The 12884-nt window shown below is 43.2% G+C and overlaps 1 protein-coding gene and 1 non-coding gene across 8 annotated transcripts in view; one reads left to right on the top strand and one right to left on the bottom strand.

Moving 5' to 3' along the window:
- Positions 1-12013, top strand: part of NMNAT1 (nicotinamide nucleotide adenylyltransferase 1) — a 58229-nt gene extending 46216 nt beyond the window's left edge. For all 7 annotated transcript variants that reach the window (XM_061382783.1, XM_061382781.1, XM_061382785.1 and 4 more), the window contains 4 exons: positions 3834-4004; positions 5611-5794; positions 8846-8991; positions 9765-12013. In XM_061382783.1, coding sequence (XP_061238767.1) covers positions 3890-4004; positions 5611-5794; positions 8846-8991; positions 9765-10165 — 846 coding nt within the window. In that variant the 5' untranslated portion in view covers positions 3834-3889 and the 3' untranslated portion in view covers positions 10166-12013. The remainder of the gene's footprint in view (positions 1-3833; positions 4005-5610; positions 5795-8845; positions 8992-9764) is intronic.
- Positions 7769-7841, bottom strand: TRNAG-CCC (transfer RNA glycine (anticodon CCC)). The gene has a single exon. It is a non-coding gene; the product is annotated as a tRNA-Gly (tRNA).
- Positions 12014-12884: the final 871 nt, after the last annotated feature.

Here is a 12884-nt window from a genome sequence, read left to right as displayed (position 1 = left end):
CCTTGCAGTCCAAGGGACTCTCAAGAGTCTTCTCCAACACCACAGTTCAAAAGCATCAATTCTTCGGCGCTCAGCCTTCTTCACAGTCCAACTCTCCCCAGACCACCCCATAATAGCATAGGTGCTTTGTTTGTATGGGTATGAGGTGGGGCAGGTAACGGGTGGGCGGGGCAATAAGCCCCAAGTGAATTCTGTTGTCATCCTCGGGATGATAATTGAAAGGTACATTTAAATCATTCTAACCCATGAACTCTTTTTTAATGTTGTGTGGCACATTATTGACCCTTCTCCCCTTTATTTCCTCTTCACAGTTAGCAGTGTCCCTGTGATTCTGGCCACTGTTTGGAGTAGACCTCAAGTATTTATTGAATACATGTTTCCTAATTTCCATTCCCACTGACTGTACTTAAACTGAAGTTCTCATTACTTTTAACTGGACTTCCTATCTTGCTTTGCCCCTTCCAGTTAATCCGATAGCATCCCTGACATCAGTATTATCACTTCCTCACAAATAATAGCTACCATTTGTTTTGACACTGTACCAGGCAATATGATCAGTGTTTTGCCACATCATGCCATTATCTCTATTTTACAGATGAGGACACAAAGTTAAATGGTCAGGTCAGGATCATACAACCATTTGCTGCTGTTCAGTCACTAAGTTGTGTCCGACTGTTTGCAACCCCATGGACTGCAGCACTCCAGGCTGCCCTGTCCTTCACTGTCTCCCAAAATTTGCACAGATTCATGTGCCTTGAATTGGCGATGCCATCCAACCGTCTCATCCTCTGTCACCCTTTTCTCCTCCTGCCTTCAATCTTTCCCAGCATCAGAGTCTTTTCCAGTGAGTCAGTTCTTTGCATCAGGTGGCCAAAGTACTGGAGCCTCAGCTTCAGCATCAGTTCTTCCAATGAATATTCAGGACTGATGTCCTTTAGGATTGACTGGTTTGATCTCCTTGCTGTCCAAGGGTCTGTCAAGAGTTTTCTCCAACACCACAGTTCAAAAATATCAGTTCTTCTGTGCTCAGCCTTCTTAATGGTCCAACTCTCACATCCATACATGGCTGCTGGAAAAACCATAGCTTTGACTCTACAGACCTTCATTGGCAAAGTGATGTTTCTGCTTTTTAATACGCTGCTTAGGTTTATCATAGCTTTCCTTCCAAAGAGCAAGCGTCTTTTAATTTCATGGCTGCAATCACTATCTGCAGTGATTTTGAAGCCCAAGAAAATAAAATCTGTCATACAACCATGTTACACCATCACCTTGTTTTTCTAAAACCCTGTTGTCATGCCATTGCTCAGAAACCTTCAGAGTTTCTTGTTATCTATGGAACTGAAGTTGCCATTTCTCAGCTTCTCAGTTAGGAGGGCTCATTTCCAATCTACACAGCCCCAGTTTACCTCCCAATTTTCTCTTTGGTGCTGGAGAACTTAGGAGTCAGGATACCTGAATTCTAGCCCTGGGTCGCCACTCAGTAACTCTGTCCAATGAGAGCAAAAAATCAGAGCAAAAGTAAGTTGGTCAACCTAGCAATTTGGTCTGAACACTATTGGGCTATAAATAAATGGTCCTTATGCAGGTCTTTGAATGTTGGCAAGACTTAGGAGCACACAGTGAGGGGTTTTATAGCCTTAATTTCCAATTCATTTTCAACTCATTATTTCTTCTTTGAGATGTTTGTAATAGTGGAGAATTAGATAAACCTAAATGACTAATGATAGACGATTAACTGAAAAAACTAAATATGTAGCAATAGGTTATTATTTGGAATAAAGTAAATGTCCTTGGCCATTCTTTTTCTTTTTGGTGAAAATTAAATGATAATGTGCCTGAAATTAGTTTATAAGTTGAGAAGTATCCTATAAATGTTGGTTTGTTTGTGGTCATTCACTGTTATTTCTACATTAATCGTAAAAATACTTCAAGTTCTACAGGTGATTCCCCAAAAGTTCCCAAAGCGCTTTGAGCATTTAGGCATCATTGGAATTATCTTTGTAAGTGCTCATAATTATTATTTTGAAACATAATTTGATATGTAAGAATATTTTAAACTTCACAGTAGTGAAGGTATTTTATTTATTGATCGTTAATAGAGTGTTTGTTAAAGAAATAATTAGAACTGGTACTTCCCTGGTGGTCCAGTGGTAAAGAATCTGCCTGTCAATACAGGGGACCCAGGTTCAGTCCCTGTTCTTGGAAGATCCCACATGCTGCAGAGCAACTCAGTTGGTGCTCTAGAGCCCATGCTCTGCAACAAGAGAAGCCACCACAATGAGAAGTCCTCACGCTGCAACTAGGAGTAGCCCCCACTTGCTGCAACTAGAGAAACCCTGTGCATAGCACCAAAGTGCAGCCAAAAAGAAATAAAAATATTTTTTAAAAAGAAATAAGTAATTAGAAATGAGTGATATGAGTTGGAAAGGTTCACCAAGTCCCTCTGCTCAATACTCTGTAATAACGTAAAGGGGAAAAGAATTTGTAAAAGAGTAGATACCTGTATATGTATAACTGAATCACTTGACCGTACGCCTGAAACTAATGCAACTTTGTTAACTATGCTCCAGTATAAAATAAAAATAAAAAAAAAGCAATAATAGAAAGTGTGAGTTTATTTTTAAGACATATTTGGGTAAATTCCTCCTAATTAAAAAAAAATTAAATTTTAAAATAAGTTGGCATGCATTACTTCAGTAGGGTTTTGGAAGGATCAAATGGAATAATCAATATCAAGAAGAGTTTGTCAATTGTAAACTGTTATTCAGTTGAAAGTGATACTATGACATTGTTGACTAAGAGGAAAAGTACAGTTTTGAAGGACAGGTTGTTGGGGAGTTATATTTGATGGATAATAATGTCATTGTGGGGCTTCCCCAATGGCTTATCAGATAAAGAATCCACCTACAGTGCAGGAGACACAGGTTCGATCCCTGGGTCGGGAAAATCCCCTGGAGGAGGAAATGGCAACCCACTCCAGTCTTCTTGCCTGGAGAATTCCATGGATAGAGGAGCCTGATGGGCCACAGTCCAGAGGGTCTCAAAGAGTCAGACACGACTGAGCGACTAGACATAGTGGCACACAGCACAGTGTCACTGTATCTGCTAACCATGGCCACAATAGTGCAGTCACAGCACCATTAAGCTTTCAGTTTTGCTCATAAGTCTAGGCCCACCTTGTGGGCCAGCTGATCCAGGCTCAGCTGATCTCACCTGACTGCTTGTGCTTCTGGGCAGGTTGAGGCTTGACTGATCTAGAATGGCCTCGGCCAGGCAGCTGGCGATTGGCTGGCTGTCAGCGGGAGGACTGTCTCTGTCCTGCAGGTTCTGTCATCCTCCAGCGTGCTGGCCTGGGCTTGTCTTCATGGAAGGGCAGGAGTCCAAAAGAGAATGGGTGTGCACAATGCCTCAGAGGCCTAGGATCAGAATGGGCATGTTTTCCCGTGTGCCACGTTATTTGGGCCAAAGCGAGTCACAGAGGGTGGAAGATTCCATTCCTTTATGAAAAGAGCTATAAATTCACATTTTAAAGGAAGGGTGGGGAAATGGAGCCATTTTTGCAATTCACCCAGTGTAGTCACTGAAGCCAAACATTTTTTCCATCTGTTTGGCTTGTGGATTTTTTGTTAGTGATGTCTTTTGTTTGTTTCTTACTTTTTGACTGCAGCATGTGGGATTTTGGCTCCCCAACCAGAGATTGAATCCGAGCACGCTGCATTGAAGTGCAGAGTCTATCACTGGACCGCCAGGAAAGTCCCTCCATTTGCTTGAAATGAGTATGTGGAAGGACATCAAAAGACTTGAACTGAACTTACTTTCTTTTTCCTTTGTAGGCAATAAGAGAAGTGTCAGAGTTTTCCATTTAGATCAACAACTTCAAATTCTCAGCATGGAGAACTCAGAGAAGACAGAAGTAGTTCTCCTTGCTTGTGGGTCCTTTAATCCTATCACCAACATGCACCTCCGGCTGTTTGAGCTGGCCAAGGACTACATGAATGGAACAGGTAGGAACAGTAACCAGCAGCAACGATGGGGTTCAGGATACACTGCCATAAAATGTGGCACCTTGGCCTGTTGGACATTTTAAGCTGGAGGATTTTGATGAAACAGCAGAAGCAAGAAGGTCACTCTGCCCTCCTCCCTCCACCCCTCTTCCCTGAAAGTGAAAGTCCATGGAATTTTCCAGACCAGGATACTGGAGTGGGTAGCCTTTGCCTTCTCCAAGGGATCTTCCCAACCCAGGGATCAAACCCAAGTATCCCGCATTGTAAGCGGGTTCTTTACCAGCTGAGCCACGAGGGAAGCCTATGAAGCAGACCGTAAAACATTCACACGACAGATGCCCTCCCTAAACTCAGAGAAATGGAGCATCCTTATCTATGAAGACAAAGGAATGCCAAGCAGACAGGCCTTGTTGGATTCCCCCAAGCTCCTACACTTACCTTGTATTCTCTGTTGTTGTTCAGTCGCTCAGTCTTGTCTGACTCTTTGTGTCCCCATGGACTACAGCACGCCAGGCTCCCTTGGCCTTCACTGTCTCCTAGAGCTTGCTCAAACTCAGTGTCCATTGGGTTGGTGATGCCATCCAACCATATCGTCCTCTGTCGTCCCCTTCTCCTCCTGCCTTCAATCTTTTCCAGCATCAGGGTCTTTTACAATGAGTCAGCTCTTTGCATCAGGTGGCCAAAATATTGGAGCTTCAGCTTCATCATCAGTCCTTCCAGTGAATATTAAGGATTGATTTCCTTTAGGATTGACTGGTTTGATCTCCTGCACTCTTTGCTCTATCATATTTCCCCATGACTGTTCACTCTTCATCAAACCTAGCGTAAGAATACTTAGGTTTAACTGTGTCTTGGGCTCTTCATTTCCTTATTAAGGTTCCCATGTCACATAAATCTTACATTAAGTTAATTCATATGCTTTTCTCCTGTCAATCTATTCTTTGTCAGTTTACACCCAGCCAGGGACCCTAAGAAGGTCAAAGAAAACTTTTTCTCTCCTGCATATACACAGATTCATTTTGTTTTGTTATGGAAATAATCATGCTATGTGTTGATAGATGGATGAGTGTGCCAACTCACTAATAATCAGGGAACTAAAATAATAGAGTGATATTTTTCCCATCACCTTGACAAGAATTTTTAAAACCTGATAATGTTGAATATCAGGTGCTGGGAAGGAATGGGCTCTTGGATATTCAATGGATTAAGGCTTTTTACAAGGCAGTTTTGGGCATGACTGATCAACTAACATACACATAAGACAGTTTGGCAATATCAATCAAAATTTATTAATAAACTGCTGATGAATGGGTGGTCTGTTTGATGGGTATGAAATTTCAGTTGGGGAAGTTGAAAGAGTTCTGGAGATGGATTGTAGTGATGGTTGTATAACATGTCACAATATTGTACACTTAAAATGGTTTAAATGGTAAATTTTATGTTACGTCTATTTTACCACAATTAAAAATAAATAAATAAACCTGTATCATTGTTTAAAAAAAAGGAGGAGGAGATCTGTGACTATGAAACCATATTGATGATACTATTTCCTGTACATAAAATCTAATCTGTTATACCTTACGTGAAGTCTAATTCTTTACCCCAGGAAAATATAAAGTTATCAAAGGCATAATTTCTCCAGTTGGTGATGCATATAAGAAGAAAGGACTCATCTCTGCCTATCACCGAGTTATCATGGCAGAACTTGCCACCAAGAACTCAAAATGGGTAGAAGTTGACACATGGGAAAGTCTTCAGAAAGAGTGGACAGAGACAGCCAAGGTGCTAAGGTAACCATGGTGAAGTCCTGCAGTTCCCGTGTGGGGTCATCACAAGGCTGCGAAGCACATGAACAGGCCTGGGTACCATTCAGCCTTTGTGTCTTTCATTGTGTTTTGAGATGTTTGCATGCTTGTTAACTGTGTACATCCCTGTAAAAGAACAGGAAGTATACTTGGTCTGTCTGTGCCCCTGGTGAAAAAGGTAAAGCTGTAAGATGATGGCACTGTGGTCAGTCTTCTCAAGTATAAAAGACAAAGGCAGATAATTGGGCTTCCCTGGTGGCTCAGGGGTAAAGAATCTGCCTGCCAGTGCAGGAGACATGGGTTCATTCCCTGGTCTGGGAAGTTCCCCTGTGCCACGGAGCAACTAAGCCCAAGCACCACAGCTACTAAGGCCATGTGCTACATTTAGTGAAGCTCATGCTCAGCAACAAGAGAAGCCACTGCAGTGAGAAGCCACTGCACACTGCAGCTAGAGAGTAGCCTGTGCTTGAGAGTAGCCTCTGCTCGCCACAGCTAAAGGAAAGCCCAAACAGCAGTGAAGACCCAGCACGGCCATAAACAAATAAGTAAAATTTTATATATGTACAGAAAGATGAAGACAGGTGATTTAAGGAAGAGAGGCCATTATTCTTGATCACAGAGACCTGGTTTGGACACTACTTCCATGACAGCATATGGGGGGTTGTCACAGATCACTGTGCTCAGGAGTCTGAAACCGTTCCAGTTTAAGGATTCAGAACCCAGAGTGAGTAACATCTAATTATTACTTAATGTTCTCTTGAGTGGCATGTCCCTGGTGGCTCAGTGAGTAAGGAATCTGCCTGCAATGCAGGAGACACAGGAGGTGTGGGTTTGATCCCTGGGTTGGGAAGAACCCCTGGAGGAGGAAATGGCAACCCACTCCAGTATCCCTGTCTGGGAAATCGTATGGACTGAGGAGCCTGGAGGGCTACAGTCCATGGGGTTGCAAAGAGTTAGACACGACTCAGCTACTAAGCAAGCAACTTCTCTTGAGTATAAAACACAAGGGCTTTCTGAAAAACCTTTCTGTCTCATGTCTCTTCTTAGAGATGTCTATTAGAAATGTCTATTTTTTGAACCTTCCGGTTCTAACCATATTAATTACGATTTGGATAGGAAATAGAACCACTCTGAGCATTTTAAACAGAAAGGGACTTTAGGTCTAGGTTGAAAGGGCTGGAGGAGTGGAAGTGGTGGTTTGTTTCAAGATCATGTCCCCTTAACTGCAGCTGAAGTTCAGGAAACTGTTCCTGCTTCTGCTGCCACCAACGCTGCTATTAAACTGTCCCAGTTTCCTAGTGTGGGGGACAGGACAGTGGAATATAGGGTCTGGCTTCCATGCCAACCTGTCAAGGGGCAGAGCCTCCCAAATCTCTCTGCCTCTGAGGACCTCTGGGAGTGATTTCGGGGTGGGATTGAACCCAGCCAGCAAACAATGTCCAGCCCAGTGACTTACCCAGAAGCTTAGCAGGAAGAAGAGGGTGACTTCTGTTCGTTGGCCAGAAGTTCTCCCATCAGAAACCAGGCTCCTGTGTCCTCCTCCTCACCCAGCCCTCTTTGGCTCCAGAGTAACCTTCCTGTTCATTCCGGATTCAACTCAGCCATTCCCGAGGGAAGGGGGTTACGGGCACCAGGGGCCCACAGTTGTCTCTCACACATGTTGCTCCTGTTACCTGGGTAACTGTACCACTGTAAAGCCGTGGGCATCCTGCCAGCCAGAGTGAAGCTGCATACAGATCCTACCTGTGGGCCCTTCCGCTTAGGCTTCAGACACTTGTCACACCCTCAGACCTTATCCTCAGCATTGAATTCTTCATTACTAGGTTAGGCCATACTCTTTTTAAAAAATATTTATTTTTATTTATTTATTTGGCTATGCCAGGTCTTAGTTAAGTTGCATGGCATCTTCGATCTTCGTTGCAGCATGAGGGATCTTTAGTTGTGGCATGTGGGATCTAGTTCCCTGACCAGGAATTGAACCTGGGTCCCCTGCATTGGGAGTGTGGAGTCTTAGCCACTGGACCACCAGGGAAGTCCTAGTCAGGCCATAATCCTCAGTGGTCAAGGGTGTGGGCTCTGGAGCCAGACTGCTGGGATTCAGATTCTGGCTCTGCCATCTATAAGCTAAATGACCTTGGGCAAATTGGTAAGTGTCCTCCTCTCTCGATAGGTATAATAAGCAATTCTGATAGAATGCTGGCAGTACTATAGTTGCTTTATCGTAACCAAAGCATTTACTGGATCTGATTGTTCTTGACTACCTCCTATGTCTAAGAGGCTCTACTAGAAGCTGGGGGTACAAACTCTAAGCCTGTACTTCCTCTCCATTATGGGGATAATAATAATATGACATGGGATGTTGAGAAGATTTCATCAAATCATTCATGCAATGGATTTGGTGTAGTGGTTAACACATAATAAATAATCAGTGTTAACTCTGGTCATTATGACACAGACACATACAGCTTAGGATAGTAATAGCTACCTTTTGCTGTGCTCCCAGGAGTTTCCCTGCTCTCCATTCTTTTAATTTATTTTTTTAGTTTATTTTTGACCGTGCTGGGTCTTTGTTGCTGCACAAGTACTTTCTCTAGTTACTGTGCACAGGCTTCTCTTTGCAGTGCCTTCTCTTGTTGCAGAGCACAGGCTGTAACCATGCAGGCTTCAGTAGTTGTGGCACGTGGGATTTAGTCCCTTAGTTCAGTTTCAGGGATTGAACCTGTGTCCCCTGCTCTGGCAGGCGGATTCTTAACCACTGGACCACCAGGGAAGTCCCTGTTGCTTTCCATTCTTGACAGCCAGAGCCCAGGGCTGCTGTGTCTTGGCCAGCATCCATCCTGACCTGACAGTACTGTGTACTTGAAGGTATCCATTCTGAGTAATGGGGCATTGTGTGTACCTGTGGTTACACGTTTTTAACAGCTCCCAACCTTTAACATTGTGTCAGAGGCTCTTAGGCCTCTCCACAGGGATGATATTTCAGTTGAGCATTGTGAGAAAGAGAAATAAATATTCTGTTGCTTTTTTGTTTTATAGACACCATCAAGAGAAGCTGGAGGCCAGTATCTGTGATCCCCAGCAGAACTCACCTGTGTTGGAAAAGCCTGGACGGAAGAGAAAGTGGGCTGAACAAAAACAAGATATTAGTGAAAAGAAATCCCTAGAGCAAACAAAAACGAAAGGTCTGTATGTTTTCCCAGGACTTAGCAATGAGGGCTGTTAAGACTCTAGGGCTGGGCAAGCCCCCTTTGTATTTGCTTTCATATTCAATATGTGTGGGTGCCTGGAAAATGCCCCTTGTTAGTTTTCTTTTCTCTTTCTTTTTTTGTTCTTCCTTTGGCTACATCACACAACTTGTGGGATCTCAGTTCCCCAAACAGGGACTGAACTCACGCTGCAGCAGTGGAAGCCTGAAATGATAACCACTAGGCCACCAGGGAACTCCCCACCCCATGTTAGTTTTTTGATAGGAGAAAAGGAGAGTCAAAGGCTCCCTGAGCTTATTTCTCCTGCAGTAGGTAGACCTGAACATTTGAGGTTCAGGTCTGGATCTCTTTTTGGAAAAGCTGAATCTGATAAAAATTATGATTCCTCAGAAAAACAGACATACACATTTTTTTTTGTCTGCACTGGATCTTTGTTGCTGCACGAAGGCTCTCTCTAGTGGCAGTGAACAGGGGCTACTGTTCGTTGCCATGCATGGGCTTCTTATTGAGGTGGCTTCTCTTGTTGTGGAGCACCAGCTCTAGAGCTCAGGCTCAGTAGTTGTGGCCCATGGGCTTAGCTGCCCCACCACACGTGGGATCTTCCTGGACCAGGGGTTGAACCCATGTCCCCTGCATTGGCAGCTGGATTCCTAACTGCTGGGCCACCGGGGAAAGTCCTACACATTCATTCTGATGCCAGGAGCTATTAAAAAAACAATCCCTGAGGCTCTATTTTCTCTTCTTCCCAGGTGTGCCAAAGGTGAAGCTGCTGTGTGGAGCAGATTTTTTGGAGTCCTTTGGTGTGCCCAATCTATGGAAGAGTGAGGATATCACCAAAATCCTGGGGGACTATGGACTCATATGTATTACTCGGGCTGGGAATGATGCCCAGAAGTTCATCTATGAATCCGACGTGCTGTGGAAACACCAGAACAACATTCACCTGGTGAACGAATGGATCACCAATGACATCTCCTCCACGAAGATCCGGCGAGCCCTCAGACGGGGCCAGAGCATTCGCTACTTGGTACCCGATCTTGTCGAAGAATATATTGAAAAGCATAATCTGTATAGCTCTGAGAGTGAGGAGAGGAATGTTGGAGTGGTCCTGGCTCCTTTGCAGAGAAACACTACAGAAGTTAAGGCATAAGAAATTCTACAGCATGGTATTTTAGACTTCTTTTTTGGGAATTTGAAACCATGTGGGTGTTAGTAACTAGGGGAAGAAATGGTTATCCTCTTTAATAAAGTTTAACAGTTTGGTAAAATCAGTAGTAAATTAAAGTTAGGTTTATCTTTTTACTAGAAGTTGCTAAGATGAATGTTTTCAATACGTTGTTTTTAGTTTGGCTATGCCATGCAGCATGCGGGATCTCAGTTCCCCAAACAGGGATCGAACCCATGCAGTGGGAGCACAGAGTCTTAACCAGTGGACTACCAGGGAAGTCCACAAATTCCTTTATCTTTAAAACAAGAGATTAGCAGCACTAAAACCAGAGGAACATTCCATCAAACTAAGTACAAAAACAATTCAAAAAGAGCATCCTGACTTTACCACATAAAGAGAAGTGAAGTGCGAAAAGTGAAGTCTAGGAATTTCCTGGTGGTCTAGTGGTTAGGACTCTGCACTCTCACTGCCAAGGGCCTGGCCTTAATCCCTGATTGGGAACTAACATCCCACATGCTGTGTAGTGAAAAAAAAAGAGAAGAAAATTAAGAGTCCACTTAAGATCCTGACTTAAGTTATGAAAGGAATGAACATTTTATGCATGCCTATTTCTGGGCGCCCCCTCACCCAAGGTGGCCAAACAATTTTTAAAATAATGATCTTGTAAAAGGCATCAGCTGTCTCCAGCTGTGCAGAATACAAGCTGTGAGTGATCTGGAAGACACGTAACACCAGTAGTTCGTTCTCTCTGACACGTCTCAGAAGGCCAGTGAAGCTTTGCTAAGGCATGTTGCCTGCAGCATCACTTTTGGAGGTAGGAAGAGGGGTCCAAGCCCTAGAGCGTTTAGAAAGGTACACTGATGCCCATGACAGATAGGGAGCCTCTGCCCTCCATGTGTTATGCACGGATTCTCATTCAAGAGAATGAGAGGTCTCATTCAAGGATTTTATGAAGTGTGAATCCTCTTAGCCTTTACTCATAGCTTAATAAGCAAACAATGAAGGGACATGAGAAATACCACACTGAGTCAGCCCAGCAGTTCCTTTAGCTCAGAGCTTTGAGGCCCTGATGAATGGTTTGTGCAAGAAAGCGCCACAGTCTCAATCTAAAACTCTTGAGTTTTGAAAGACCCTTGCAGTTTCTGTTCCAGTCCCTGTGAACCTACCACTTGTGAGTTTAAGCAGAAAAAGAGTCTGTTTTGTATGCTTTGTTTCTTGTTCTTTTGTATGAACTTTAACCAAAGTAGAAAACTCAAATAATAATTGAAGTCATAACATTATGTTAAAAAGACAAACTTATTATATGATTTGCTACTGATTAAAATTCTGTGGCAGTTTTACCCATTAGTAAAGCACAAACACCAGAAATAGCTTTTTTTAGAGTAGTTTTATGGTTCATGAAAATCATTCTGTGATAGAAACAGGACTGAAGTTAACTTTCTAAAGAAAGTAGAATAATTTACCTTTACATACCTAAAGAGCGCACGCACACGGGAGAGAGAGAGAGAAAGAGCTTTGGTTCCTCCTTTTATATATTTTTTTCCTCCACCTGGGCCTGCCCTATGCAAATTGGGCTTAGCCAGGAGTGCTGTTTGTTCTGCCTGAAGTCTTCACTCTGGTCCTCGGACCTTCCTTTGACCTTCCTTGTCTTTTAGCCACCGCCATTTTGGACTCCTTTTCCCCATTCTACCTACCTAACAATTTCATACTACACTACTCTGGATGAAGGATTTATACCTCTGCAGAAGGAAAAAAAAACACATCTGTGCAGTTGAATAGTCTTATCTGAAGCCACAGTTTTAAAAAGGAAATAAAGTTGGCAAATGTAAATTCTGTGGCTCTTGGCCTCTTTTAATTTTTACTTATTTATGGCTGTGTCAGATCTTGGTTGCAGCATATGGGATCTTTCATTGTAGCATGCAGACTTCTTTCTAGCTGAGCCCGCCAGGGTCAGTAGTGACAGCTCACCTGCTTAGTTGCCCTGTAGCATGTGGGATCTTAGTTCCCCAACCAGGGATTGAACCTGTGTCCTCTGCATTGGAAGGCAGATTCTTAACCACTGGACTACCATGGAAGTCCCCATTCCTGGCTTATTCTTACTGAAGTCAGTGGATCTATTTCTCAAAGACAGAGAAGAGTACAAAGCTTGGCACTCAGTGGTTTCAGTCTCTTAACCTGCTGAATGAATGAAAGGTCATAACCTCAGATCATAGAAATGAGGATCGTTCCCCTGCTCCTCAGCTTTTTGGAGTTTAAAAGTTGGAGCAATACTGAAAAATAGCAATAGAACTATTGCTAGAAGTCAATGAAGTTATCAAAATTTAATTTTGATTTCTTCTGGAAAACTACACTAGTTTATCTGAAGTATGTCTGAACTGCAGGAAGATTCCAGTGCTAGAAACTTCTTTTCTACTATGAAGCCTTTTCACCTAGATGTGCCCATAGTCTGCTGAGCGTATTGACCTCAGGGCCGGCTGGGTAAGGCTCATAGGGACCCTCCCAGGAGACCTGGTAACAGTGAAATGGTCCTATTGTTGTGGTATTTATGGATGAGCAACTTTGTACATAGAAGGAGCTGCTTGGCTTTTTGTCCCTGTACCAGGATGCTGCTAATGCCACAGCATAATAGCATGTTTCGAGGTCTCCTTAAGGACACAGCTTCCTCTTTGGATAATGAAACTAGGACAATGAATTTCACAAG

Source organism: Bos javanicus, chromosome 16 (assembly GCF_032452875.1).
Source record: "Bos javanicus breed banteng chromosome 16, ARS-OSU_banteng_1.0, whole genome shotgun sequence".
NCBI lineage: Eukaryota > Metazoa > Chordata > Mammalia > Artiodactyla > Bovidae > Bos > Bos javanicus.
This window is presented reverse-complemented; position numbering and strand designations above follow the sequence as displayed.